At 45.8% G+C, this 25,396-nt stretch overlaps 1 protein-coding gene across 1 annotated transcript in view; it reads left to right on the plus strand.

Annotated features, from left to right (window-relative positions):
* myo10l3 (myosin X, like 3) overlaps nucleotides 1–25,396 on the plus strand; it is a 53,311-nt gene that overhangs the window by 23,716 nt on the left and 4,199 nt on the right. The window contains exons 6-36 of the mRNA XM_062403397.1: nucleotides 239–363; nucleotides 473–486; nucleotides 607–691; nucleotides 1,016–1,122; nucleotides 1,381–1,510; nucleotides 2,785–2,903; nucleotides 4,771–4,917; nucleotides 5,886–5,986; nucleotides 6,351–6,417; nucleotides 7,071–7,163; nucleotides 8,524–8,592; nucleotides 10,496–10,578; nucleotides 10,688–10,796; nucleotides 11,850–11,930; nucleotides 13,675–13,799; nucleotides 14,043–14,157; nucleotides 17,088–17,194; nucleotides 19,275–19,682; nucleotides 19,773–19,803; nucleotides 19,884–20,729; nucleotides 21,482–21,605; nucleotides 21,853–22,096; nucleotides 22,195–22,290; nucleotides 22,471–22,564; nucleotides 22,844–22,899; nucleotides 22,996–23,138; nucleotides 23,278–23,472; nucleotides 23,591–23,748; nucleotides 24,152–24,275; nucleotides 24,695–24,992; nucleotides 25,080–25,287. Coding sequence (XP_062259381.1) covers nucleotides 239–363; nucleotides 473–486; nucleotides 607–691; nucleotides 1,016–1,122; nucleotides 1,381–1,510; nucleotides 2,785–2,903; nucleotides 4,771–4,917; nucleotides 5,886–5,986; nucleotides 6,351–6,417; nucleotides 7,071–7,163; nucleotides 8,524–8,592; nucleotides 10,496–10,578; nucleotides 10,688–10,796; nucleotides 11,850–11,930; nucleotides 13,675–13,799; nucleotides 14,043–14,157; nucleotides 17,088–17,194; nucleotides 19,275–19,682; nucleotides 19,773–19,803; nucleotides 19,884–20,729; nucleotides 21,482–21,605; nucleotides 21,853–22,096; nucleotides 22,195–22,290; nucleotides 22,471–22,564; nucleotides 22,844–22,899; nucleotides 22,996–23,138; nucleotides 23,278–23,472; nucleotides 23,591–23,748; nucleotides 24,152–24,275; nucleotides 24,695–24,992; nucleotides 25,080–25,287 — 4,702 coding nt within the window. The remainder of the gene's footprint in view (nucleotides 1–238; nucleotides 364–472; nucleotides 487–606; nucleotides 692–1,015; nucleotides 1,123–1,380; nucleotides 1,511–2,784; nucleotides 2,904–4,770; nucleotides 4,918–5,885; nucleotides 5,987–6,350; nucleotides 6,418–7,070; nucleotides 7,164–8,523; nucleotides 8,593–10,495; nucleotides 10,579–10,687; nucleotides 10,797–11,849; nucleotides 11,931–13,674; nucleotides 13,800–14,042; nucleotides 14,158–17,087; nucleotides 17,195–19,274; nucleotides 19,683–19,772; nucleotides 19,804–19,883; nucleotides 20,730–21,481; nucleotides 21,606–21,852; nucleotides 22,097–22,194; nucleotides 22,291–22,470; nucleotides 22,565–22,843; nucleotides 22,900–22,995; nucleotides 23,139–23,277; nucleotides 23,473–23,590; nucleotides 23,749–24,151; nucleotides 24,276–24,694; nucleotides 24,993–25,079; nucleotides 25,288–25,396) is intronic.

A 25,396-nucleotide genomic window follows, 5' to 3' on the forward strand; every position in this document is an offset into this window, starting at 1 on the left:
TTTAGTCACTGAATGAATACAGAGGGAAAACATGACAAACTAGAAAATACAGTTAGAGTGAAAACTTCCACCAAGGCTGCAGAAAGTTTTTAGGAAAATTTTAATTCTGCATCTGGATCAATTTTTGGATCAAAACATATCCAGTGAAGGAAAACCAATGGATGTGTTTTAAAAATGTCTTTTGCAGAGATACAAATAAAAACATTATTTTGTTTTTGTCTTTCCTCCCTCTCTTCAGCCCCATCATGGAAGCTTTTGGAAACGCTAAGACTGTCTACAACAATAACTCCAGTCGCTTTGGGAAGTTCATCCAGCTCCACTTTTCTCAAAATGGAAACATTCATGGAGGCTGCATCATTGACTGTATCCTTGAAGCGTTCATTCAGATATTCAGTGCAGAAATGAGATCTCTGTAGCACCTTGTCCAGAGGACACTGCAAGCTGTTGTTTTTCCTTGACTTTCACTAATCAGATTTGCTGGAAAAGGTAAGGTTGTGTATTGTTGGAACATTCAGCAGCCACAATGTGACATGTCGTACCAGAGTCATCAACAAAATCATTTAAATATTGATATGCTTTTCTAATAAACCATCCTCTCATTCCAAGAATCGTGTGGTTCGACAAAATCCTGGAGAGAGAAACTACCACATCTTCTACGCTCTGTTAGCAGGAGCCGACAGAGACCACAGAGGTGTGTTTTTACAGAGTTTAAAGGAGTACTCCGTGTTTTAGAATACTGTGCGCTTCTTCCACTAGAAATTCAAATATACACAAAATAATGAAAGAGAGATAGGAGCTTTTTTTTACAGTTCTTACTTAATTCGGAAATATATATCTCTACCAATCTATAGGCCACACATTGGACTTCTAAATCGCAGAACCTTTGCTTCATATAGTCAAGTATGAATATCATGAAATAAAAGGTTTAACAAGGTTACACAGGAGTATTTATTTTATGTCCAGACATTCAGTTTATTTCCCTCATTAATGATGTTGTCCTTTCTCTGTGTTGCAGACATGTACTTACTGTGTGAAGGTCCTGAGTCATATCACTACCTGAGCCAGTCAGGCTGCATGCAGGATAGCAGTCTGGATGACAAGCAGCTCTTTGACAGTGTCATGGTAAGGAAAAGGAAGAGGAAACCAACTGTATGCTGTGTGTTTTACCTCCAGAGGGCGCTATAACCCTTCATCATGAGTGTACCATGCAGAACACAGACCTGAGACGCTTGGGAGGAAATAAAGTCAAATAATTAAGTTTTCTGTGCAGGCGCAATCTGATTTACCTTGTTTTATAGATCAAAACAGCAGAACACGTTTTCAATGGGTCCTAATGTCTATTGAATCTATCTCATGTATCCAACTCTGTCTGTGTTGCAGGAGGCGCTGAAAGTGATGGAGTTCACTGAGGAGGAGATCAGAGATGTGTTCAAGCTGCTGTCTGCTGTTCTCCAGATGGGAAACATTGAGTTCATGACGGCTGGTGGAGCTCAGATCACGTCGAAAGGGGGTAAGAGAAGGAATTATCATTCTGTATACTGTATGAACAATAACATGGAGCAGATCTACTACACATTAACAAAAGTGTCACACATCATCTGCACCATGCTGTTGATACCTTGAAGAAAACAGACACATAACAATATACAATTCTGGGGATGCTGTAATCTCTAAGCAATGTTCTAATAAGTCAGGAAGATTTCCGGAGAGAACTTTCTGGAATAGAGACTATGTTCATTTGCACAAATTCTTTAGTCACTTTATAAACTGTCTGTACACAGCAGAGTACATGAACATGTGTTATTTCTTTTCAAAGAGCAAGTTCATATGGATGAATCACTATATTACAAATACATGTAATAGTTTCGGATACATAAACCATACACACAGAAGTTTTCTGCAAACTACTCACATTAAATTAAGGCAAAATATCGATTCTCTGATATAATTAAAAAGAAGTGCAGTAACCGAGTAAAGATCAACCCTAAAATACTTATTTGGGTTCAAAAACCCAGTTCATTATCTAGATCTGCCCCAAATCACACAGTACTGGATTCTTCTAACTAGTTTTGTGGGAATCTGTTCAGTCGTTTTTGTGTAATGCTGCGATATGAAAGATAAACAAACAAACATGATGGAAACTTATGAATAATGAATGAATATTAACTTGGGTGCACTTCTGTCAAGGTAATAAATCCCTGGGAAATTTGGAAATCACAAACACTTAAAATTAAAACGGTCCTGACTGTACTTAGTCTATTGGAGAACTAAATTATTTTCATTTATGAGAACGGGGAGCTTCCGAACAAGTTCTCCCTCAGTATCCAGAAAGCTGGAGCCAGCGTCTTCCACCTCACGAGCTCCTGGGTGAGACCAACAGTATCAACTTAGTATTTGGCCAATCAGATCTCAAAATGAACATGCTATTTATAAAACTGTGTAAAAACAAAATTGGGGAAAAATTTGGAACATGCGGCTTTCTCGTTCTCCTGCAGCCCCCTGAGTTTGATTGACGTGGCTCTCACAGACAGAGCTCTGAACAGGCTGTAACACGAGCTCCAGGCTTCTTTGTTTGCTGTGTCTGACCTCTTTTCCACAGGAGCAGTGAACTACAGTGACTGGAGGAGGCAGCAGAATGAAGCTGCCTAGAGACTGTATAGGGATCCCAGTGTTTATTTCACATTGGTTGTTTGACATCAATAGGGGTCACCTGACCTCCCTGGGGCTGTATGTTACACATCGTCTGAGTGTGTGTGTGTGTGTCGTTGTGTGTGTGTGTTTCAGTGGTCAGTAACGTCAGCGAGCTGCTCGGCCTGGACTCCTTCCAGCTTTCAGAGGTCTTGACCCAGCGCTCCATGATTCTCAGAGGGGAGGAGATCTGCTCGCCACTCACCGTGGAGCAGGTAGCAACACATCCAAATCCTCCTCCTCCTCTTCTTTCTCCTCCTCCTCCTCCTCCTCCTCCTCCTCCTCCAGCGCTCATTAAAGAATCAGAAAGCCAACATGGAACAAATCCTGCTTTCCCACCCTCATTACCCAGATTTCCTCGTCCTATCTTGGGATTAGGTGCTGGGGATTGTTCTGAGTCGAGACACTGAAATATACAGTAGATGCCTGTTTGTCAGCTCCCCACCCCCCCCCCCCCCCCCCCTCCTCACCCCTCTCCCTCCCCCTGTCCTGGTGACACATACACACACACCCACACAAACACACAGCCATTCTCCGGCGCTCTCCCCCCACATGCCTCTCCAGATCCCTTGCGTGACTCCCGGCCATTTCCTGCTTTTTGTCTGCTGGATTCCAGGCACAATGAAGCCATCATGATAGTGATCTGAGCGAAAAGCACAATAGAGCCAATGACTGGGGCCCGAGCGAGAGTCTTCTCCTCTGGAGGCGGCGCAGCCAGACACCCCAAAGACGTTGTTGCAATATTTCACTCGTGTGTCCGTCTGTAATTAAAGTGAACATTTCCATAACTCTTAATCGGCATGTGTAAAACATTCTGACGTATGGAACAAGCCCCCTCTTTGGGCCAAGCCCGAGCTCCTCGGCCCACTCGTTCACAATAAGGTCAGAGAATATGCAGAATGGACCTTTGCTATAACCACAGCGACACGAAACTCACAAGAAAGCTTTTCATCGCCGGACAAAGACCTTGTGCTGTCGCCCTGCTGCCGCATGCTCGGCCCGGCCTTTGAAGCAGCTCCTCTCTTAATAGACTTCATTATTCCAGCCCTGGAGTCAGTGAGAAAGGCTTCTTCTCACAGCGGCCAGGGGTCACCCACCCCACCGCTGCTTGCAGTAAGACCCCCTACCCCTCCTTCAATCCCCGACAAACAGCCATTCTTCTCACCCCTGTGACGGAGATCCTGGAGCCACCGGCGCTCATGTTCACACCCGCTAGCTGCGAGAGTTTGTGATTGATGGCTCCAAAGCCCCGCAATCATTGTTAACCCAAATACAGTGCACACACCGCAACCACCACTCTCTTGTTTTCTATTTAATTCAAGCACAATGTCCACAGAGGAAGTGTCGCTGGCAAGCTCCAGCTCTTTATGCACATACACAGATGGCGTCCTGCTGAGAGGCTCAGCTGGAGGGAAACGTAGCTGGGTCAAACGTTTATATAAAAAATATTTTTTTTAAACTTGCTTTTGGAGTGCTGACAGAGTGGAGCCACAGCCACACTGAGAAATAATGTCTCTCTTATGATAGTCGACAAATCCAAGTTAATTATATCTCTTGTCTTCGTCAGGAGATATTATTCGCTAAGTTGTTCCACATATGTTCCGTTCAAATTTCAAATATAATGTTTTGGACAACATTCAAATCTCAAATCAAACCAGGTTTTTATCTTATATAGAAGGTGTTGGTTCGCTAATAAGACTTGAGTCAATACCAGAGCATGTTCACACAGTATTTTGATTTGTCCTATATGACAATATAATATGAAAAAAAAATTAAGTGCAGATATGAAGGTGATAAAGGACGCTGTCTGTTGTGAAAACAGACAGCGTCTCACCGGCTGACAGACGCTGACAAAACACACACCTTTGTCTCCAAAGCAGTATTTGTTTTTCGGGCACTGTGGCCTCACACGCAACCACACACACACACACACACAATCAAACCCAGTATTGTTTTAACCACTTTAGTCACCATCTGATATAATTAATGAGTCTTGGGTTTAAAACACATTCTGCAAAGTTTCCCTCTCTCAGATTATTTATGCCTGTCTTGGTATCCATGGTCACGTTCACTTCTTCACAGGCGGTGGACTCACGGGACTCGGTTGCCATGGCGCTTTACTCTCAGTGTTTCTCCTGGATCATAATGAGGATCAACCAGAAGATCAAGGGGAAGGACAACTTCAAGTCCATCGGCATCCTGGACATCTTTGGCTTCGAGAACTTTGAGGTGAACGCTCGCTCGCCCACAGAAGTAAAACCTAAATCCTGTTTGAGAGGCCCTGAGAACTTGATGTTAAGCTGTCAGGTGCAACTTCAGACAGCTACATAACAGTCCTCACACTTTACTGTACATTTTGTCCTGAAACACAAAGTTATTTAAACTCCACATTCATCATTTCAGGGGTGTTTTTCACCCTGAGGGGAAAGATGGACTGTCTGAACATGACTCACATACACTTACAAGTATGAAAACAACCGTTGAAGCTACACACAGTCAGTTCATCACTCACACATGCCACTGAGGAACACTGAATAATCCTCGAACCTTTTTCCAAGGATTTAGTGACATTTGAATCAGAATCTAATGGCGTTTGATGGATTGTGTGATCACTATCAATCAGGACTGATCATAACACAGACACACTTTAATGATAAAGCAGGTTACGTGTTTATTAGTAGTAAAAGCTTACAGTAAACTATATATGGTGTTGACATGCAGCAAAACCAACATATCAGCATCACTATAGCAGAATTTAGAATTTAATAGTGGGTGTAAAGTTTCTAAATGTGACTTGCTTATCTCTTTTTTAACGATAGCCATGTGTTTGTTTTGGCCTTTTAACTAGGGTGTAGGTTGTTCATGTTCAAACCTAACATAAATAAACTGGGATAATTGATGGTACAGAGCTAATAATCATCATACTCATAAATATCAGAAAACCTGTATCTCGGCCTAAATTAAACAGGTTCCTCCCTGACCCGCACCGCATCCTCCCACCGGGTTCTGTGGTAATCCCTCTCGCAGGTTTGTCGTAACTCTGCCAACTACCAGTCAAACAAAAACAGAAAACATAACCGTGCTGGCGGGGTGGGGGGGTGAGAGTCTCACGGTTGATCTGCCATGGATGAACTGGTTGGAGTTGATTTGCCTGAGCTGCAGTACTGATGGTTTCACACTGTTTGCTCGTCCTGCAGGTGAACCGGTTTGAACAGTTCAATATCAACTACGCCAACGAGAAACTCCAGGAGTACTTCAACAAGCACATCTTCTCGCTGGAGCAGCTGGAGTACAACAGGTAGAGGCATCAACATGTGTCTGATATCAGCTGAGATTTCTACAGATCAGTGATGTTCGCTGGTGGATGAGTAGAAAATGAAGGATATGCATATGATAGTGAAGGTCCCACAGACAGATAAGGGCGGGTGGGGGGGGGGGGGGGGGGGGAATACAGGAACACTGCCAGAGGTTTGGAATCGGCTCAGTTTCTCCCCCAGACAGTTGTTTATCTTGTATAATGGGCCAACAGCCTGGACATGGCTCATTTCATCACATGATCCCAGTGAACAATGCAGCCATTGTGTCTTCTCGTTGTTTGTGTTTATATATACACATAATGTGTGTGTGTGTGTGTGTGTGTGTGTCTGTGTGTGTCCTCATAGGGAGGGGATCCAGTGGGAGGCCATAGACTGGATGGATAACGCCGAGTGTCTGGATCTCATAGAGAAGGTAACAGAGAGAGAGAGAGAGAGAGAGAGAGAGAGAGAGAGAGAGAGAGAGAGAGAGAGAGTGAGAGAGTGACCGCCAGCCAGAGTGTGCTGACCCAGACGCCACACTGTGCTAACATTGACCCCCATCTCCCACCCTATCATTACACAGTCCCATTCTGCCTGTTGTATGCACAGTAATATACACCAGTGCGGCGGTTGTAGAGGGATGGCCATGGCAGAGTGTAAAGACAATGTTGTGTTATTTCATGTCATAATGGCGGTGGAGGCTGAGCCCATGCAGAGGTGGGCTCATGTCTGAGAGATCTCTGGGGGCGAGATCACGAGCTTGGAAACTTTTAAAGGGAAGACAAAATAACTCCCCTACAACCACTTCATTGTGAATAGACGTGTGGTTTCGCTCGGCGGCTCTGATTAGAGGATCGCTGTTAATCAGTGTGACTTTACGAGCATGCAGGCATGTAAAGTTAAGTTGTTGCCGCCTGTTACCCTGCCTGCACCGTGACCCCAGTCTCCACGGATAAAGGAGCAAACCCGATGAATTACTGTGCTGTTTCCTGAATGTATTGTTACACCAAAAAGCTGCCCGATGTGTCCCGCTGGGATTATAACCAGTTCCGTCTTGACTCCTCCGTCTGTCTCCCTTTCCTTCAGAAACTGGGAATGTTGGCTCTCATCAATGAGGAGAGCCGCTTCCCCAAAGGCACAGACCTCACCCTTCTGGAGAAGCTGCACAGTCGACACGCGGTGAGGCCACACGCACACGGCAAATGCTAACATACACATCTTTCACTCTGGAACGTCTCCACCACCCCACAGCTCAGACGGCCTTCCTCCCGTCTGATGAATCTCCTGCTGCCTTCGGTGTTCCGCACCGGGCGTCTGTGCAGGGCTTCGTGCACCATCCCCCCACCCCCCCTCCCCCCTCCCTCCCTCCCTCCCTTCTTCCCTCCCTCCCCTCACATGCAAACAGTACAATGGGGAAATGTGATCGGGCCTGATCTGCATTGTGTGCAGGAGAAAAGAGTCTCCTCCGAAAAGTTTCCATGGCTGATGGGAAAAACAGAGGAGTAACATAGGCGAAAAAAGAAAACTGAACGTCTGACCTCTCTCTGAGGTTTCTTCCTCCGCCGCTCATCCAATGTTCTACATTTACTAAGGTCCTGGTCACATGAGCTGGAGATGGTTTGCCTCACTTAAAGCCAGGGGTGTTGTTATTTTTAACTGCTGAATTGATTTGTAGATCAACAACAATTTTTACAAACTTGACTATTTTTAATCATCTCTCAGGCAAAATAGCAAATGTTCTCACATGTCTCAAATGTGAGGATTTGTTGTTTTGTCTGTGTTTAATCATTCCATTTTTATTTATTTTTGTTTTTATTTGTTTCCCATTGGAATATTCAGACTAATCAACAAACAGAAACAAACAAAACAACTTTTTGAAAATAGTTGTCAATGTACAATTATTGATACATTTTTAACATTATTATTAATATTATTACACCAGATTATAAATTAAGTATAATTCAAAGATATAATATGTAACAATTCTTTGTTAAAATGTCTCAAAACGATAAAATGGTTAAAATGTCTATTTATTTCCCTATTGATCACTTTTAATGGATCACGATTCTTTAATCGCCGTTTGCTACCTAGTTTGAATAAAACTTAAATAAATAACCTCAACTGTGAACAGGATTTGCGCCTGTGTCACATCAGGTAGATTGCTGCTTCATAACATCATCAAACTATATGTCTCTTGTTATTGCTTTAATTGAGAGACCCATGGGGCAGAATTCACACATTTAAATATATAGATCACTTCATATAATACAACATCATTACTCTTGAAACCGTTAAAAGCAATGGTAAAATAAAAGGATAAAAGACGCATTTATTGTAAAATACTCATCAGCTTATTGGTAAACAGGTTATTGATGATGGAAGTCATCAGTAGTTGCAGATGTGATTGTGCACTCTCCCTCTGAACTAACACCACAGGACTCAATGTTCTGTGTCCTGTGCCTCATTGGATTAGAATGAGTCGACATGAGCAGCGTTTTTCTAAATCTCACTCACTGGTGTCTTTGTTCTTTCTCCTCAGACCAACCTGTTCTATGTGAAGCCTCGAGTGACTGACCACCAGTTCGGCATCAAGCACTATGCCGGAGAGGTGATTAACAATGCACACCCACACACACAGACACACACTCACACATACGTCGCCCTCTCTTATTGTGGCGGTGGTTTCTCCTGACCTAAGTGTTCCTGAAGGTAACAGAGATCAGGAGGAAACATAATGCACGGAGTGAATATGGGAGAGTAGAGAGATTTACTGTGACAAAGAATGGCCTCATGAAGCCTGCCTGCAGACAAGGTCTCCTCAGTGTGAGCGTGGCAGCTCAGTCACAAGCCTGGCACGGCTGACCATGGTAATGACTTGGTTCAGAGAAGACAGGCAGGCCAGTCGGTTGTTGTCTCTCTCTCTCTCTCTCTCTCTCTGCAGTGTGCCTCTGTGCAGAGTGTGATCGTCTGAAAGCTCCCACTGTTATCTGAAACAGTGGTGTGAGTTTAGCAGGGGGGGTGGGGGTGCATGGCATTCTCTGTGTGGTGCCACAGAAATGCACTTAATTTGATAGGCAAGTCTCCTGTTTTCAGATGTGACAAAGAGAGAAACAAGAAGGACACTAACACCTTGATTAACTCACAGGTAGTAAATCAAAACGCCAGCGTCTGAAAGGCAGAGACACAACTTTTACAAATCCTTTTTTTGCCTTCACACTGTGTGCATTGCCACTTGACAAACCTATTTTGTGAGTGGCCTCATAAGACAATCCTAATTAACAAACCTGAATCTGACACACACACACACACACACACACACAGGGAGAGCATTTTGTACGAGTGTTTTCCACTGAGAAAGGAATGTAGAGTGCAATTAGTGTCTGATTCATGAAAACCTATGTGGTTATGGTTGGATCTCACGGCTCCCCAGGAATCTTGAGATAGGGTTTGATATTGGACAATAGTACAGACACACACAAAGATGTGGATACAAGCTCATGTAAGCATGTGTGTACAAATTATCTTTTGTTTGCATACAGACACAGATTGCAGTTTTTTCACGATATTACTAAGGATATTTTTTTAATAAATATGCTTACACACAAAGCACAGCGGTGAGCAGGCTAACACAAGCTCAGAGTGCATTACTGTGGATCAGGGCGGGCAGAGGAATGTCGTGTTGCTAAGACGAAGCCTGAAAAGAACTCAACAGGTGACTGAATTAACTCACAGGCACTGTGCTGTACTTGAAGAGGCCCCGCCCCCTCGACTTTGTTCACATCGAGCCCTAAACACACACACACAACACACGCACATACACACACACACACCTACACACACACATTCACAATCCCCTTTCATATCTCACTTTGTGCAGATATGTCCAAATCTTCTCTTATGAAAACTTCAATTACCCTCTCTGGGTAACAGTCCTGCAGGAGATAGATAAATATAAAAAAAAGCACTTCTAACCAAGTAGCTGCAGAATTTGTATGTGGAAAAACAAGTTATATATGCACTTATACACACACTTTATTTTCTTCTAGTACATCTTACTCAGAAAACATATTTTATATCTTTCTTCATGTTCCAAATACCAATAATGCTGAGGTAAATACATATAAATAATGATGTTTAATATAGAATAAAATATTTAAACAGCCTGACAACGACAGAGTAAATATGTGTTGCATAATATTATTTTCAATTATTTTCACTTCAGAAAATCACATTGAGCTCTGAAGATAATGAGCCACTGACTTGTATGACTTCAAGTTTAGTTGCTTTGCAGAATATTGCAAGTTCATTACCTCTACGTGTACATAGCTGTTTCACATTGCATAAATCATGTATATGGCCAGAACTATAATACAGCAAGTATAATTGATGTAGTTTATATAGCAGTTTGTTTCAGCTGTTTGTCTTGTTGTAACACCTGCTAAGTTTTATTTCTTATATCTTAAAAAACTAAATTCCCTGTGACTTAATCTTCTGTGTGTTCGCCTGTGCAGGTGCTGTATGATGTGCGAGGGATCCTGGAGAAGAACCGAGACACCTTCAGAGACGACATCTTGTTTATTCTCAAGGACAGCAGGTTGGGTATTTCTCACTCTCCCCTGCGTCACTGAACACACACACCTGTATGATTCGGACAGTGGCACAGAATCTCACACCCTCCTGTTCTGCGCCTCGTGTCTCTTCAGGCTCGACTTCATCTACGACCTCTTCGAACGCGTCGGCAGCCGGAACGGAGACGAGACCCTGAAGATGGGCACGGCCAGACGCAAGCCCACCGTCAGCTCTCAGTTCAGGGTGAGACTGAAGCTCAATATCCCTCCCAGTTCCATGGTTGTGTGATTGTGTCATCACGCAGACAAGCAGATAATTGTCTCCCATGTGCTGCTGCATATGACGATCACTTAACCCGTAACCCTGGGCTCGTAATGTTGGCGTGATGAATGTGAGCGTGGGGGCATGGAGAGACAGAGCGGGGAGGAGAATGCTTTCTGTTATGGGTGATGGGACGGATGAAATATGTGGTTGTCAGGCAGGCTGGGGGGGGGGGGGGGGGGGTTAGCTTAGCATGTTCTTAGTGCAGTGTGGAGAGAAAGGAGCAGGGGGAGGATTTTGGCCGGCTGCCCTGGCCTACAGTCTCTAAACCAGGGGGATTATGGTTGATGGCTGGGCAGAGAGGGGCCAACCGAGGGCCAATCACGCTCGGCTCTGCCAGGCCCGGCCTCGCTGGAGACAGACTGTCTGAGGCAGCGGCGAGAGCGAGGCTGATATACATGCGAAGTTCAAGGGTCCTCGTAGTGTGTGTTCGTACATGTGTCTCTAAGTAGGGGCTGAGTACATTTACTCAATACTTTTACTTTTGTGTATTATTGCCAACGATTTGTTTGTTGTTGTTTTTTTACAGAAATTAAACTTTCTGTATTTAACATGAGCTGTTTTCAGACATGTTGACATCTTGTGTATGGCTCCTGTTTTATATCCTGATATATTTGTGTTATTACACGTCAAAAATGTCCCCATTAGCTTAATTTTAGATTGTAAAGTTTTCTGCTGTATTCTCACATGGGCTGACATTTTACAAGAGGGCTGGCAGGAAAAGTTCAGGAAAATGTCCGGTGTAATTTTACATTTTTGTCGCCATACTTACTTTACTTTATCTGAGCCCTGTAAACTCACATTACTGTTGACAAATCAATGAAAAGCTTCTCTTGACTTCTCTTTATTTATCATCGGCCACAATGGGAGAAGCGCGGTTATGATGACTTGTGTACATAAATGAATATGTTTGGACTGAATCACCAGCTCCTCTGCTGTCCTGATCTCTATCCTCCTGCTGCTGATGTGTTTCAGGACTCTCTCCACTCCCTGATGGGAACACTAAGTGCCTCCAACCCCTTCTTCGTACGCTGCATCAAACCAAACATGGACAAGGTAGGTCATGCAAATTGCATTGCAGAAAAAAATAAAAAATGAAATGCCAGAAACCCTGCCAGGTCTAGTCAAGGTCAGCGCCTGCAAAGTTAAACCCCCGCTATTCATAGCCCCCATTGCTTCAGAGCTAATATTGAGTCTTGCTGTTTAGCTGCTCTTAAGACTTAAGACTCCCATTAAAGAAGAAGTCATTTACTCTCATTACTGCAGAGTCGCATAAATGTTCCGCTTGAATTGTACAGTAACTGTTTTCTTCACTAGTAAACTATCGCTCCGCTGCTTTAGTGCAAAGACATTGTGCTACGTCAAATGAAAACGGGCTGTGTACCAGCACATTCCTGCCACCTAAGCGCCTTTACCAAAGGTCAGAGGTCACCGCTGGCTGCGGCGGCGGCTCGGCTGATCTGGCTGCACCAGTGGAATGCCGAGATAAGATCACTAAGAGGGAAATTGATTTACGAGGCCTCTCTTCCACCGCTCCTCTCAAAGTCACAGATTCTATCCTGATTCTCAACATGGAATTATTTTGACTTTTGTATAATCAGTCTCTTTTTAACCGGCCGTTTAGAGTGGTTAGTTATTTATTAGCGCACACAGTGAGGTGATTGTCCTCGTGTCTCTGCACCTCGCCACCCACTCCTCATGCGTCATTCCACACTCTCTCTCTCACTTATTAGCATGGAAGCGGCGCTGTGGCCCTCTCGGCCTCTTTGTCCCCCCCCCCCATCTGTCCACTGCTCTCATTGCCTCTGCCTCACATTGTAACCTGTCTTCGTCAGGTCGTGATGGAACAAGCCGTGCCTCTGTTAATCCTGCAGAATGACAGGATTCCATGCACACTTCTCTGACACGGTTCCACGAGTGGACACACACACACATTTACATGCAATGTATTTGTGTGATGTGCATGCACCAGCTCTCCTTGGAGTAAATGTTACTGAGGGAAGGGTCAGCCCCAAGTCGACATAATGCTGCAGAATCCCTCAGCTGAAGAGCAGAGTTTGATTATGAACACATGCAAGGGTGCAAGTGCCTTTGTATGCAAGTGTGTCTGTGACCATGCATAGTGGCAATAGCCTGTTATTAGATCGACTCTTTGGGGAATGCTGTGGTCCTGTTCGGGGATTATCCAGCACCGTGTGCCCTTCATGTGGACCCTCTTAACTATCAGGCAGCCTGCCCAGTGTGGAGGTGCATGGCGGCGGACATCACAGATCCTCTATAATAAGCAGACCAGAGGATCATTGGTGAAACAGACCCTGTGGACAATGCAGCTCAATATTCTAGAATGAAAAGGCCGTCCTGTGTGGAGAGGGCTTGCTCAACACCGTTCAGGTTTCTCCGTGGTAGCTCTCGTGTGTTTTTCTTTGACGTGACCTGACTGTTACTGTAAAATGAGAGCACTCGCCATGGTAATTAACTTTTTAGTTCATGTTTAACTTGACTAAGCAGAAAGAACATTTGAATAGGTGTGTGGGCTCAACAGTGTAGGGTTATGTTTACCTGCTGTGGTTAGGTGTCTCGTATCCTCCACTAACACACATACTGAGGCAGATTAGGTTTAGGGAACACAAACATCCAAAACATCAATTGTCCTGAGCAGGTTCTCTGGGGAGGTCAACCTCCGGTGCAAAGCTAATGCAGAAAGAAGTGAATAATTAGGTAAACAAAGGTTGTTGGTGTTTTATCCAATATGTTTTTTTGTCTCCAGCGTTCATGCTATTTTGTTGTCTGTCATCTCCAGAAGGCCAACCAGTTTGACCCCGACATCGTCCTTAACCAGCTGAGATACTCTGGGATGCTGGAAACTGTGAAGATCCGCAGGGCTGGGTTCCCTGTCCGCAGAACCTTCATGGACTTTTACAGCAGGTAAGAAAATAGATACACAGAAAATTCTATATAAGAATTTCTAGTCATACTTAGGTTAATACATGGTCAACGGTAAAATCTAGTGTTGGACAAGGGGGGAAAGGTCAGTTCAGCAATGCAATTAGAGCAAGAAGACTAGAAAGGCCGGATATGAACATACGGCAGCTGCAGGAGGATTCAAGCGTGCAAGATCCGATTTCTGCTACATTTTATATGTGTGTGTGTGTTTCTATGATTCCACAGGTACAAGATGATCCTGAAGAGCAAAATCCACTCGGATGATGAGAAGCAGAGCTGCTCAGAGCTTCTCATGCTCCACGACAAATCCAAGAAAGACTGGCAGCTGGGGAAGTCAAAGGTGAAGCACACACACTGATGTGGATTCAAGTTCATAATCGATATGTGCACAAAAGCTCACCTGTACAGACAGAATACAGTGTGTATTTTTTGTAATATTATTACACATGTTTGCAGAACATATATGCAGTATTCACAATACAGGTGCATACATGCACGACTGCACAGCAGTGAGCATACAAACACAAACTCAGAGTGCACTACACACATGCCCGAGCATGTTTCTGTCACTTTGAAGGACATTGCATTGACTTACATTCGTGCCAAGAATAATCACAGTAACCGTAACCACTACCCCGACCCAGCCCCACCCTGAACCTTAACATAACACTCAGCTTTATTCCAAACATGAATCAAGAACTTTTAACCTTGAGATTTAATGTTTCACTTTGTGCTCGACGGCCTTTTATCTGGAAGCACTATGAGTCCTGCGACTGTGTGAACGGATGTTTGTCCCCACTGTGTGCTTAACACATGTACAAAAGCACACACGCTCAGACAGGATAGACGTGCAGGCTTCAAGCAGACAGCAACACAGATGAGAAGTCGTAGGGATCAGGTGAAGTGTCTGGTTATGTTTCCCTGTACTCTGGACCATCCTCTACCTTTAAGAAAGTCTTTGGAGCGGATTCTTTCAGTTTAGTTTCCACTGGTTCAGATTCTTTCTCAGGAATCAAGCTGCCGTCATTCCCAAGCTGTTAATTTGTGCCGCAGTGTGGACGGCCCCCACTCTGACTCATGTCTCAAGGATTTCTCTGGCCGGTTGTGGTCAGTCTTCAGCTCTCCCATTGGCGACCACAGAGTTACATGGCTACTCCTAAAAAACCCTGACACCAACAACTGTTACTGTAATTGTAACCCAGTGCGGGGCGCTTACAGTAATCCTGAGGCAGCCTAACTGTAGCCGGAAGAGTGTTAGCCCTTCTGACACTCGCCGGGTTGTTGATTTAATAAACTGAACTCCCGGCGAGGGCCTACAGGGATGAGACGTTGCAGCTGAGTGAACTTGAAAGCAACATCTTGAGCGTTCATCGTAGAAATGTAATTATCACATCATGATCTCCTTCTGCTGTGATTCAGCTGTCAGGGATGCTTATCTCTTTTTCTCTCTTCATTTCCAACAATTATCGTCTCCCACACATCTCTGCGCTCTCCCCGGACGATTTACCTTTAAAGCTTCCTTTGATCTGTACAGAAAAAACATCGTATTCGCTTCGACTCCGCACAATTGCCCTCCACAAAGCAGAAAGAGAGAGAGGGGATATAAATAAAACCGTCTCTTTTTTATGGCCTTTCTTCGAAATCAGCTTAATCCACGTTTATCCCACGTGACTTCCTTCTCTGAGTTGTGGTTCCTCCGAGGCTGTATAAACCACTGAGACGTTGGAGATTTGTTGGTTCCCGTTTTGGACAGTTCTCGTTGTAATTCCCCTGTTTGGGTTTGAAAACTATGAACAGTGTCAGCTGCTCCCATGGCAGAGTGAAATATAAACGTCCGGTTGGATGGGAACCATGTGTTGGTTCCTAATAAGTATATGGTGCAGATATAACCACTAATATGCACATGCCTATGTATATTACATTCCTCACACATGCAGACAGTGTAAATATTTGGTGTCATTGTCTTTTACTGACTTATAGAGAAATACATTTTCCTCTGTGTGGGTAAAACTTAATTTAGCTTTCAGGGACCCGGTTCCTCCACTTTACAGAGTATAGATTGTATATCATGCATTAAAAGAGAAGGAGCAAAGAGGCTTGTGCTCCAAAGAAATGAGAGTGTGAGTCACTCTGTGCGTGTGTATTTGATGGCAGCACAATATTTTTGGTCTCAGGGAAATGCAGTGTGGGTTGTGTTGTGAAAGGGGCTGAGAGACAGAAAGGGTCTAAATTTCCTTTTTCGAGAAACAATCTGTGTGTAATTATAAGTGTGGTGAGGAAGTGTGTGTGCTCAGAATTAGGGGCTTGGGTCATGTTGCAACGACGGAGTGTGAGTGCGCTTGCGTGTCTGTGTGTGTGAGTGCTTGCGTGTGTGTGTGTGTGTGTCCCATTTGTTTTACAGACGTGGGAAGGATGTGGATGGAGAGGAAGCTTCCTTCTCACAGACTTTACAGAGGCAGGCCGGGCTGCAGCTGTGGGACCCTTTGATTAGTGGAACATCTGGGACACAAACACACACACACACACATCACCCCCCCACCCCTCACGTATAGTACTGCTAGCATGGTCAGACAGATCAAATCCGATTATCTCTTGTAATATCACGTCACAACTGTCTGTCCATGTCTTGCGAGCGTTTGGGTTCAGGAGGACTAGTGAGCTGCCGGGCGTCCCTCATAGATAGTGCTAACTTAGAATAAAGTCTCCTGGAGGAAGGGAAGGGTTAACAAAACTCTTCCTCCCTCCTTCATAAAGAGCAAGGAGGGGTGTGGCTTGTTATATGGACACCAGCCACCATCCCTCCCCCTCATCCCTCCATCCCTCCTCTCCCTGCCTCTGCCCTCCCTCTCGGTGCCTTTTCTGCTTTTGCACGTCAGTCGAGCTACCGACACAGCAGCAGCAGTAGGGAGACGCTGAGGAGAGGACGCCCCCAACACAATGAGGCTCTGCAATAGCGGCTTTAGCAGCAACACTGCAGTCCCAGTGCCAGTTTGCCCATCTGCTCTGCTCCACAGCCCTGGAGGGCGGCTACAGCCTGCGTAGCCTCAGCTGCACCACAGCCTCCTCTGCGTTGGGCACAGGGTGCTGCCAACAGACAACAGGGGGGGGGCCCTCACATCTCTGCAGGCCCTCTTTTACTACCTCCCTTACCAAGAAGAGGAACTAACCCATCCTGTCTCCTTCCACTTCTTTCTTCCCCATCCTCACCCCCCTCTCACTCTTTGTCCCTGTCCCTGCTCGTCGGCCGTGGCTTTGCCCATCGTCCCGCAGGTGTTCTTGAAGGAGGCCCTGGAGCAAAGGCTGGAGAAGGAGAGGGAGGAGGTGCGGCGCCGGGCTGGCATGGTGATCCGCGCCCACATCCTCAGCTATGTGGCAAGGTGAGTGATGGTGTGGGGAGGAGGGGCGGAGAGAGTTGTGTTTGTTTTGTAATCGAGGTGTTTAGCCTGTGTGTATGTTTGGACTGGGGGGGGGGGGGGGGTGTAATGTGCATATGTGCATACCCTTGCGTGTGTGTTTACCTTTTTGCATGTTTGTCATGTGGCTTTATACACAGTGTTTTTTCACAGATTCTATAGTGGTTTGAGTTGTACAGTTATTTCTAAGAATGTGTCTCACTCATGGTTCTGTTCCATCTTGCTGATTCACCGGTGGGTCTGTCATTAGAAACTGATGCTGTGCAGCCAGACAACTTTCAAATTAGCAGAAAGTCTTTTGTTTTACTTCTCACAGAGATCATAATGTTTCCAGACAGATTTGTTTTACATGTGTGGCACTTTTATTCACTTTACGAACCATGTTTCAGTCCTATGTCTCTCAACAGGTAAAATCCGGAGGTAATATTCAACAGTGACAAAGTGAATACTGAGTTCAACAGAGTGTAGGATTTCTTTGTGGAGGGGAGGGGGGGGGGTTTCACTGGAGAAATGTGTATAAAAAGTTGAATCTCAAGACATCTGGAATATTTCCACATAATGAAACAGTGCAGCCACAAACAAAATACAGCTTTGGATTGGAATGTTTGCATAAATGTTTAATAGTCAATGCTGGAAGAGGTATTCAGATCTTTAACTCATAGTGCAGTTATAATAATGATTCGTATCACTGCTGCATTAATATGTATTTGAATATGAGTAGATGTTGGAAGACTGAGCTCATTTGAACTAATGCTGTAATGTACAGCAATGTATCATACGTATGTCTGGGATGTATCTGTATTTACATTATTTCTCAACACATCAAAGAACAGTTCCTCCTTTAGTTTATCACAAACACTCCAGATCAAGGACTCACACATTATGTTAACATAGCAGCGGCAAACCTTCGCCCCAATCACGTCCAATCTGTGCGTCTGAATAAAACATTCACTTCCTGTGGCGAGGCAAATCGTACCGGGCTTCCTGTGGAGTTCAACTTTGGTGAACTTTGACCCGCGATGTTCACTCCACCGTTGCGTACGTGCGACTGTAGTGGAGTAAAAAGTACAATATTTCCTGCTGAGATGTAGTGGAGTAGAAGGAGAAGGTTGCATAAATGGCTATACTAATTGTAAAATACAATTACTTCAAATGTGTACTTAAGTACAGTTCTCGAGGAAATGTACTTTAAACCACTGTTAATAGCTTGGCAGTGAGGAGACTATTAAAAGGTCGGTGTGGGATTAAAACGCTTCATGCACTAGATCTGGACTGATGTTGCTCCTTCTTTACACCACTCTTGCAAAGTGAGTCTTAATAGTATTAATTACTCCGAACACTAGCTGCAGTACAGTAGAGTGAGTTTTACTCCTCCTTTCCACTTCACCTGACAGACGGCACATCCATCACTGCTGCGGCTTTAGAAAAATCCGCACATGCAGAAGCCCCCTAGGTATGTAATGCAGCCGTGCTCCGCCTGCGTGCTGCCATATATCAGGTCGCACACAGTCCTCTGAAAGGCTCCGCTGGGAGAGCATAATGGGCCTGATGACAGTGTTCAGGTTGTGGCTTCTCTTCCCTTGAGAGCCACTCGAACTAACTCAGGAAGTTCCCCTAAAGACACAAGTGAAGCCTTTGTGTTATTATGTGTAACGTTATCTCTGCTCGGAGCAGTCCTGAGACCAGTCAGAGGCTGCGGAGCGATTACTGCGGAGACCAGGCCGGGGCCAAGGGTCAGAGAGTCAGAGCATTGTGTGTGGTCCGCTTGCAAGTCATGTGTGTATTTATATGTTTGAATGCGTGTGCAGTGTGTGGGTGATGGGGCTTAGTCACAGGCCCAAACACGACAGCCCACATCCCTGCAAAAGTACAGCGGGATCACACTAAATATCGTGTATAGAGTACAGGCTGTCTTAAAAAATTGTTAACCTGTGTCAGGTAGAGATTATGTGGAGCTGCACAACCTCACAGATGTGTTGGATTAATAACGGGACCTGGCTATATACTGGATACAAATGTGTGTGTTTTGATTTTCCTCATCCAGGAAACAATACAAAAAGGTTCTGTCCAGCGTCGTCACCATCCAGAAGAACTACCGCGCCCACTTCTGGAGACGGGTCTTCCTGCGCCTGCGCGTGGCCACCCTCATCCTGCAGAAGCACCAGAGAGGCCGGCGTGCCCGATCGCTCTGCGGCCAGCTCCGGGAGGAGAAGCAGAAGATGGAGGAAGAGGAGAGGAGGAGGCGGAGGGAAGAAGAGGAGGAGAGAAGGCGAGTAGAGGAGGAGCAGAAGAGGAGGATGGAGGAGGAGAGGCGAAGGAGGGAGGAGGAGGAGAAACAGAGGCTGGTGGACGAGGAGATGAGGAGGAGGGCGGAGGAGGAGTCAGTGAGGGAGGAGGAGATGAGACTGAAGGAGGAAGAGCAGAAAATGGCAGCCTCAGCCGATAAGGAAAGGTAGAGTGGAATGATAAAAGTGCAAATGTTAATACCAGATGACTCAGATCAGCCCTGAACATGCACTCATGTATTCTTTCTTGTTTTTAGGAACTCCCTGGTCAATGGTGCTTGTCAGAAGGTAATTTATTTTCCATAACCATGATGAAAACCATGAGATGTGAATGTGACAGCATTAAACTTTCCTTGTCCTCTGTACAGAAGGAGCTGTCCCAGACTCTGTCCAGCAGCCACACCTCTGAGGAGGAGAGCCGTCAGATGGAGGAGATCCTGCGGCTGGAGCGGGAGATCGAGCGTCTTCAGAAGCAGCAGGAGGACGGAGTGTCCCTCCTCGGAGACGTCTCTCAGGAGGAGCTACGCCAGATGAGGGACGCGGAGATCTTCAGACTGGAGAAGGAAGCTTCCCGTGTCGCCACGGAGTTCCTGGATCTGCTGGACTTCGGGGGTCTGGAGCCGTCCCTCTCGAGCGAGGAGAACCTCCACGACCCGACTGAGTCCACCGCCCCTCTGGCTGAGGAGGAGGTGGACGAGGGTTTCCACGCCGAGGAGGAGTGCATCCCTCTGCCCGACTTCCCTCCCCCGGCTGCAGTTCCTCTGGACAAGGAAGTATTCCAAAGCATCCCCCCTCCACCGCCTGACTTTGCAGAGGGACTACTGGTCTCCTCCTCATCCACCTCCTCTCCTGCAATGGGGAAGCTCTCCCAAATCCCCACCAATGGACTGACTCATGGCCCTGTTCTCGCAGACTCCCAAACCCCAGACTCTCCACGTCCTCCTCCTCCTCCTCCTCTTCCAGTAGTCACTAACGGAGATAGGGGGCCATGCCAGAGCTCCAGCAAGGGGTCAAACTTTGAACCTGTGGATGAGACGACGACCCAAATAAACCTGCCAGACGCAGAGTCGGACTACGACCAGGAGGAGTTTGAGGAGGCTCATGGTAGCTCGGGTGCTAGCATAAACGACGGCCATATCACAGATGAGGAGGTGCTGCGGCAATCCTCCTGCACCCAGAACAGTCTGGACTCCTTCCGAGGCAGCTCGGACTCGGTGAGAACCTGCTGAGAGTCGTTTATAGTCCTTTGAGTTATAATGTGAAAATGTGCAGAGTTGCACTTTTTAATGATCGGATTAATCATCTGGAGCAAAGAGGTCCAGCGGATGTTATTTTTAGAGAAATTAATTGAACTTGAAAGGCTGAATTTCCATCTTCTGCGTCAGATCTAATTTTAGCTGTTGTTCACACACACACAAACACACACACATACATCAAACACACACGTGGATTCCCTCTCGGTGTGTAGATCTCACACGTTGCCTCTGCACAGACAGTGCTGAACTGAATACCTGAAGGTTCATGCTGCAGGAGTGCGATTCTGAATCCTCTTAACGTATCAACAGACTGAGCTCGTGTTAGAAAAACAGAGAAACACTGTTGCTGCTTATTTGTTTTGGCTCCTGCTGCTGAACGTGTTCCCAGATACTGCACGTGAAGCAGAGTTCTCCAACGCAACACTGACAGTTCAGCAAAGTGTCAGAGGGGAGAGTGTGGGTGTATAAACCGGTGTCATGGCTTTTTCGATTAACAAATTGTGACGACGACGTTACAATGGAAACCTCTGACTTCCTGTAGTATTCAGAAAATACAAAAACGTATTAACTGCACACGTGAAATATGTTTATCATATAAATCGATTCCTAAAAAAACACTTTCTCACTACAGTGTTTGGATCATTTTGACTGTAAATAACGTTCTTCTGTCAGACCTCTCTCCTCCTAAACGCCGGTTGTTTGTGTTTCAGTTCATCGACAGCGACGAGGAGAACGACGGCTACGTGGACACGGACGAGGAGGTTTCCAACGGGAGAATGAATCTGCTGAATGGCACCGGGCCTCCGTACTTCCATGGCTACCTCTACATGAAGAGTGAGTGGCTTTACCAAATCACTGCCCAGCAGGCATGCACATGATTCGTGCACAGATGAACACAGCAGTTATTCAGGCTCTCTACGTTCCTGGCCTGCGTGGCGTCGTTGTTGTAGTGCTTGTATTGTGTTGTATCACTTTTGTTGAATGGATGTAGGATCCATGTATATGTGTGTAAATGGCGGTGCACATGTGTATGGGAGGTGTTAAGTGTCCCTCTGCTCCCTGCATCTTTATCACTCTTCAGGCGGTCTCATGATCCCGTGGCGCCGCCGCTGGTGCGTGCTCAAGGACGAGACCTTCATGTGGTACCGGGCCAAGCAGGACTCCCTCAAGTCCGGCTGGCTCTACAAGAAGGGAGGAGGGATGTCCACCTTGTCCCGGCGCAACTGGAAGATGCGCTGGTTCGTTCTGCGGGAGTCGAAGCTCATGTACTTTGAGAACGACAGCGAGGAGAAGCTGAAAGGAACCATCGACGTCCGCAGCACCAAGTAAGACCCTGATCTCAGTCACTGGGGTTAACAAACATCTTCTCTTCGTCTGTAAGTGCTGTTTCTCAAGAGGTTTGGTTCCCTCTGCTTCTCTGCAGGGAGATCGTGGACAATCATGAGAAGGAAAATGCACTGAATATTGTGACTGACGACAGAACCTACCACATCTATGCAGAGACGCCAGAAGATGCCAGGTATGAAATATATTGTATATCATCTAACTGTGGCTTTCCCTCGCCATCCTCCTTCTCTAGAAGTAATGTGTGGAAACAAAGTTCCCCCTTGTGGTTGCCAGTGGAAGTTCACGGTGTAATTTCTCAATTACATGTTTGGTAAACTTGTTCCCGTCCGAACTCCCTCTGACCCCCATCCAGCGGTTGGTTCAGCGTGCTGAGTCGGGTCCACAGCGCCAGTCCAGAGCAGCTCATGGAAATGAACCACGAACAGGCCAACCCAAAGAATGCAGTGGTGAGTGCCGTCTTACCTCTCTGCTGCCGGGGCCCCAGCCTCGGCTGAAGCATGATGGGCCAGCTTTATGCTGAAAAGGCAGAATGAACACACTGGTGTGTCATTGTTCTAAAAGATTACAACGGTTATTGGATGCAGAAATGAATTAAGCCAAATGAAGGGGGGTACACTAAGGTAGCCTGTCTCTACCCTGACACTAAACAGCATTATTTATTCAATCACATTCTTACACCAGTTTAAGCTCAACGTCAAGCCTTCCCCTCTTTCTCCTCTGTCCAGGGCACACTAGACGTGGGCTTGATTGATTCCGTTTGTGCATCGGACAACCCTGACAGGTGAGGAGACCTAGCCCATGTCTAATTAAAAACATTGTAACTATAGTACAGAGTGTATGTGACGTAAGCAACATGTGTGACGTGTCCTGTTTCCAGACCAAACTCGTTTGTGATCATCACGGCCAACCGGGTGATCCACTGCAACACAGACACGCCTGAGGAGATGCACCACTGGATCGGGCTGCTGCAGAAATCGAAAGGAGACTCCAAGGTCGACGGACAGGAGTTCTTAGTCAGAGGTCAGTCAGCAGACACAGATTCATTTACATTTGAGATTCATTTCATTTTAGAGTGAAGCCCTTCAACCCAATGTTCCTGAAATGTTCCCCTTTTTGTGAAAGCGTCTGATCCGCACAATCTCCGTGTTCATCCTCACAGGCTGGCTACATAAAGAGATGAAGTCCGGGGCTAAGAGCTCGTCTCTGAAGCTGAAGAAGCGCTGGTTTGTTCTCACCACAAACTCTCTGGACTATTATAAGTCCTCCGAGCGCATCGCCTCCAAACTGGGAACTCTGGTCCTCAACAGTCTCTGCTCGGTGATGCAGCCTGATGAGAAGGTCTTCAAGGACACCGGTCAGTTCCCGGGTCAACCCCGCTCGACCTATGAAAAATACAGTTCATCTGAAGAGCTGTGTTTTATTTATTGTTCCTATGTCAACTCTACTTACCTTTTGTCTTTCTGTCCTCTTAGGTTACTGGAATATAATCATCCACGGGCGTAAGCACTCTTACCGCCTTTACACCAAATTGCTGAATGAAGCTATGCGGTGGACGAATGCCATACAGGGAGCTATAGACAGCAAAGTTCCCATTGAAACCCCAACACAGCAACTCATCAGGGACATCAAGGTACCGAACATTCACCCGACTGTTCACCCTCTTGTTTTGATCTGTGTGCCATTCAACTTACTTGTTTTATATATATATATATATATATGTTTATTCTGCGTAACATTAACATTAATGATATTGTAACTCAACCCTTTCCAGTTATGCAAACCTGTGGCAGGGACGCACACTGTAGTAAAGTGAGGTACATGGACTCACTACATGTGTGCTGTGAAGTCTCAAGCTTTTTGCCTGTTTCAAACCTCCTGTTCTCCTGAGCTGTTACTGCCAAAAGCTCATGATATTATCCTGGATATATATAGGATATTGTTTCCCTGTTATTTTCCTTATCTGCCTAATGTGCAGATTTCCAGCTTTTTATAAATGCTCTACGATACACTGACCAAGTTTTCTGTCTGTTTAGGAGAGCAGTTTGAATGTGGAGGCTGTGGAGCAGACATACTGGAGGAACCCCATCCTGAGATACACCCAGCATCCTTTGCACTCTCCTCTTCTACCTCTGCCCTATGGAGACGTCAGTGTCCACTGTGAGTGCTCTGGCCTGCAGCTGCTGCTTTTGGATTTCTGTTGGTTCTGATTGTTTCCTTCTCGGGGGAAACCAGAACATAAATGCTGGAAAATGCACTTTTATACATCCATTTTTATTTGAGTTCGTGGAATTCATCCAGGGTCTGCCAAGATACGGTAATACAGTCAAATTCACCAGCTTTGGAAAAGATGGAACCTTTCAAAAAATACATAAATAAATAAATAATTAACAAAACTGGAATGGTACACTTCAGATTTATTTTTATTAAATCTGTCCCAAAATGCAATGGGTTCATTCTTGGTCTGTGTCCATGGAAATCCATTCAGTAGTTGTTTGCGTATTCCTGCTAATTGTTTGGGTTTGGGGTCGGGTCATGTTCGGTTGTTATAAATGAACTTGACCTCTCTGTCCCCCCAGTGCAAAAGGAGAAGGGCTACACCAGCCTGCAGGACGAGGCCGTGAAGATCTTCAACTCGCTGCAGGAGATGGAGGCCGTCTCCGACCCCGTGCCGATCATCCAGGGAATCCTACAGACCTGCCAAGACTTGAAGTCGTTGAGAGACGAGGTTTACTGTCAGCTGATCAAACAGACCAATCACGTCCCGCACCCCAACAGCCTCGCCAACCGCGCCCACTGGCACCTCCTGACCTGCATGAGCTGCACCTTCCTGCCCAGCCGAGGCATCTTACGCTACCTCAAGTTTCACCTCAAAAGGTACGAGCCCCTCAGAGCCTCACGGACCATTCCAGCTGACCGAGACTTGCAGCTCACCCTGTTTCTGTCTGTGGATCTTTTTTTTAGGATCAAGGAGCTGTTCCCTGGTACAGAGATTGAGAGTTTTGCCCACTTCATCGGTGAGTCCCTGAAGAAAACCAAGACCAGAGAGTTGGTTCCCTCCCAAGAGGAAATCATGGCGCTTCTTACCAGACAGGAAATGACGACCACCGTCTACTGCCACGGAGGAGGCTCCTGCAAGATCTCCATCAACTCACACACCAGCGCGGGAGAGGTGAGCGAGCTGCAGTCCCGAACAAATACATGGTTATCTTAGAAGTTGCTCTTCAGCTGGTTCTTATGTCTCATGATGGGATTGTTGATATCTGGCCTTTTCTTCCTCA

The sequence above is a fragment of the Platichthys flesus genome, chromosome 13 (genome assembly GCF_949316205.1).
Source record: "Platichthys flesus chromosome 13, fPlaFle2.1, whole genome shotgun sequence".
NCBI classification, from domain to species: Eukaryota; Metazoa; Chordata; class Actinopteri; order Pleuronectiformes; family Pleuronectidae; genus Platichthys; species Platichthys flesus.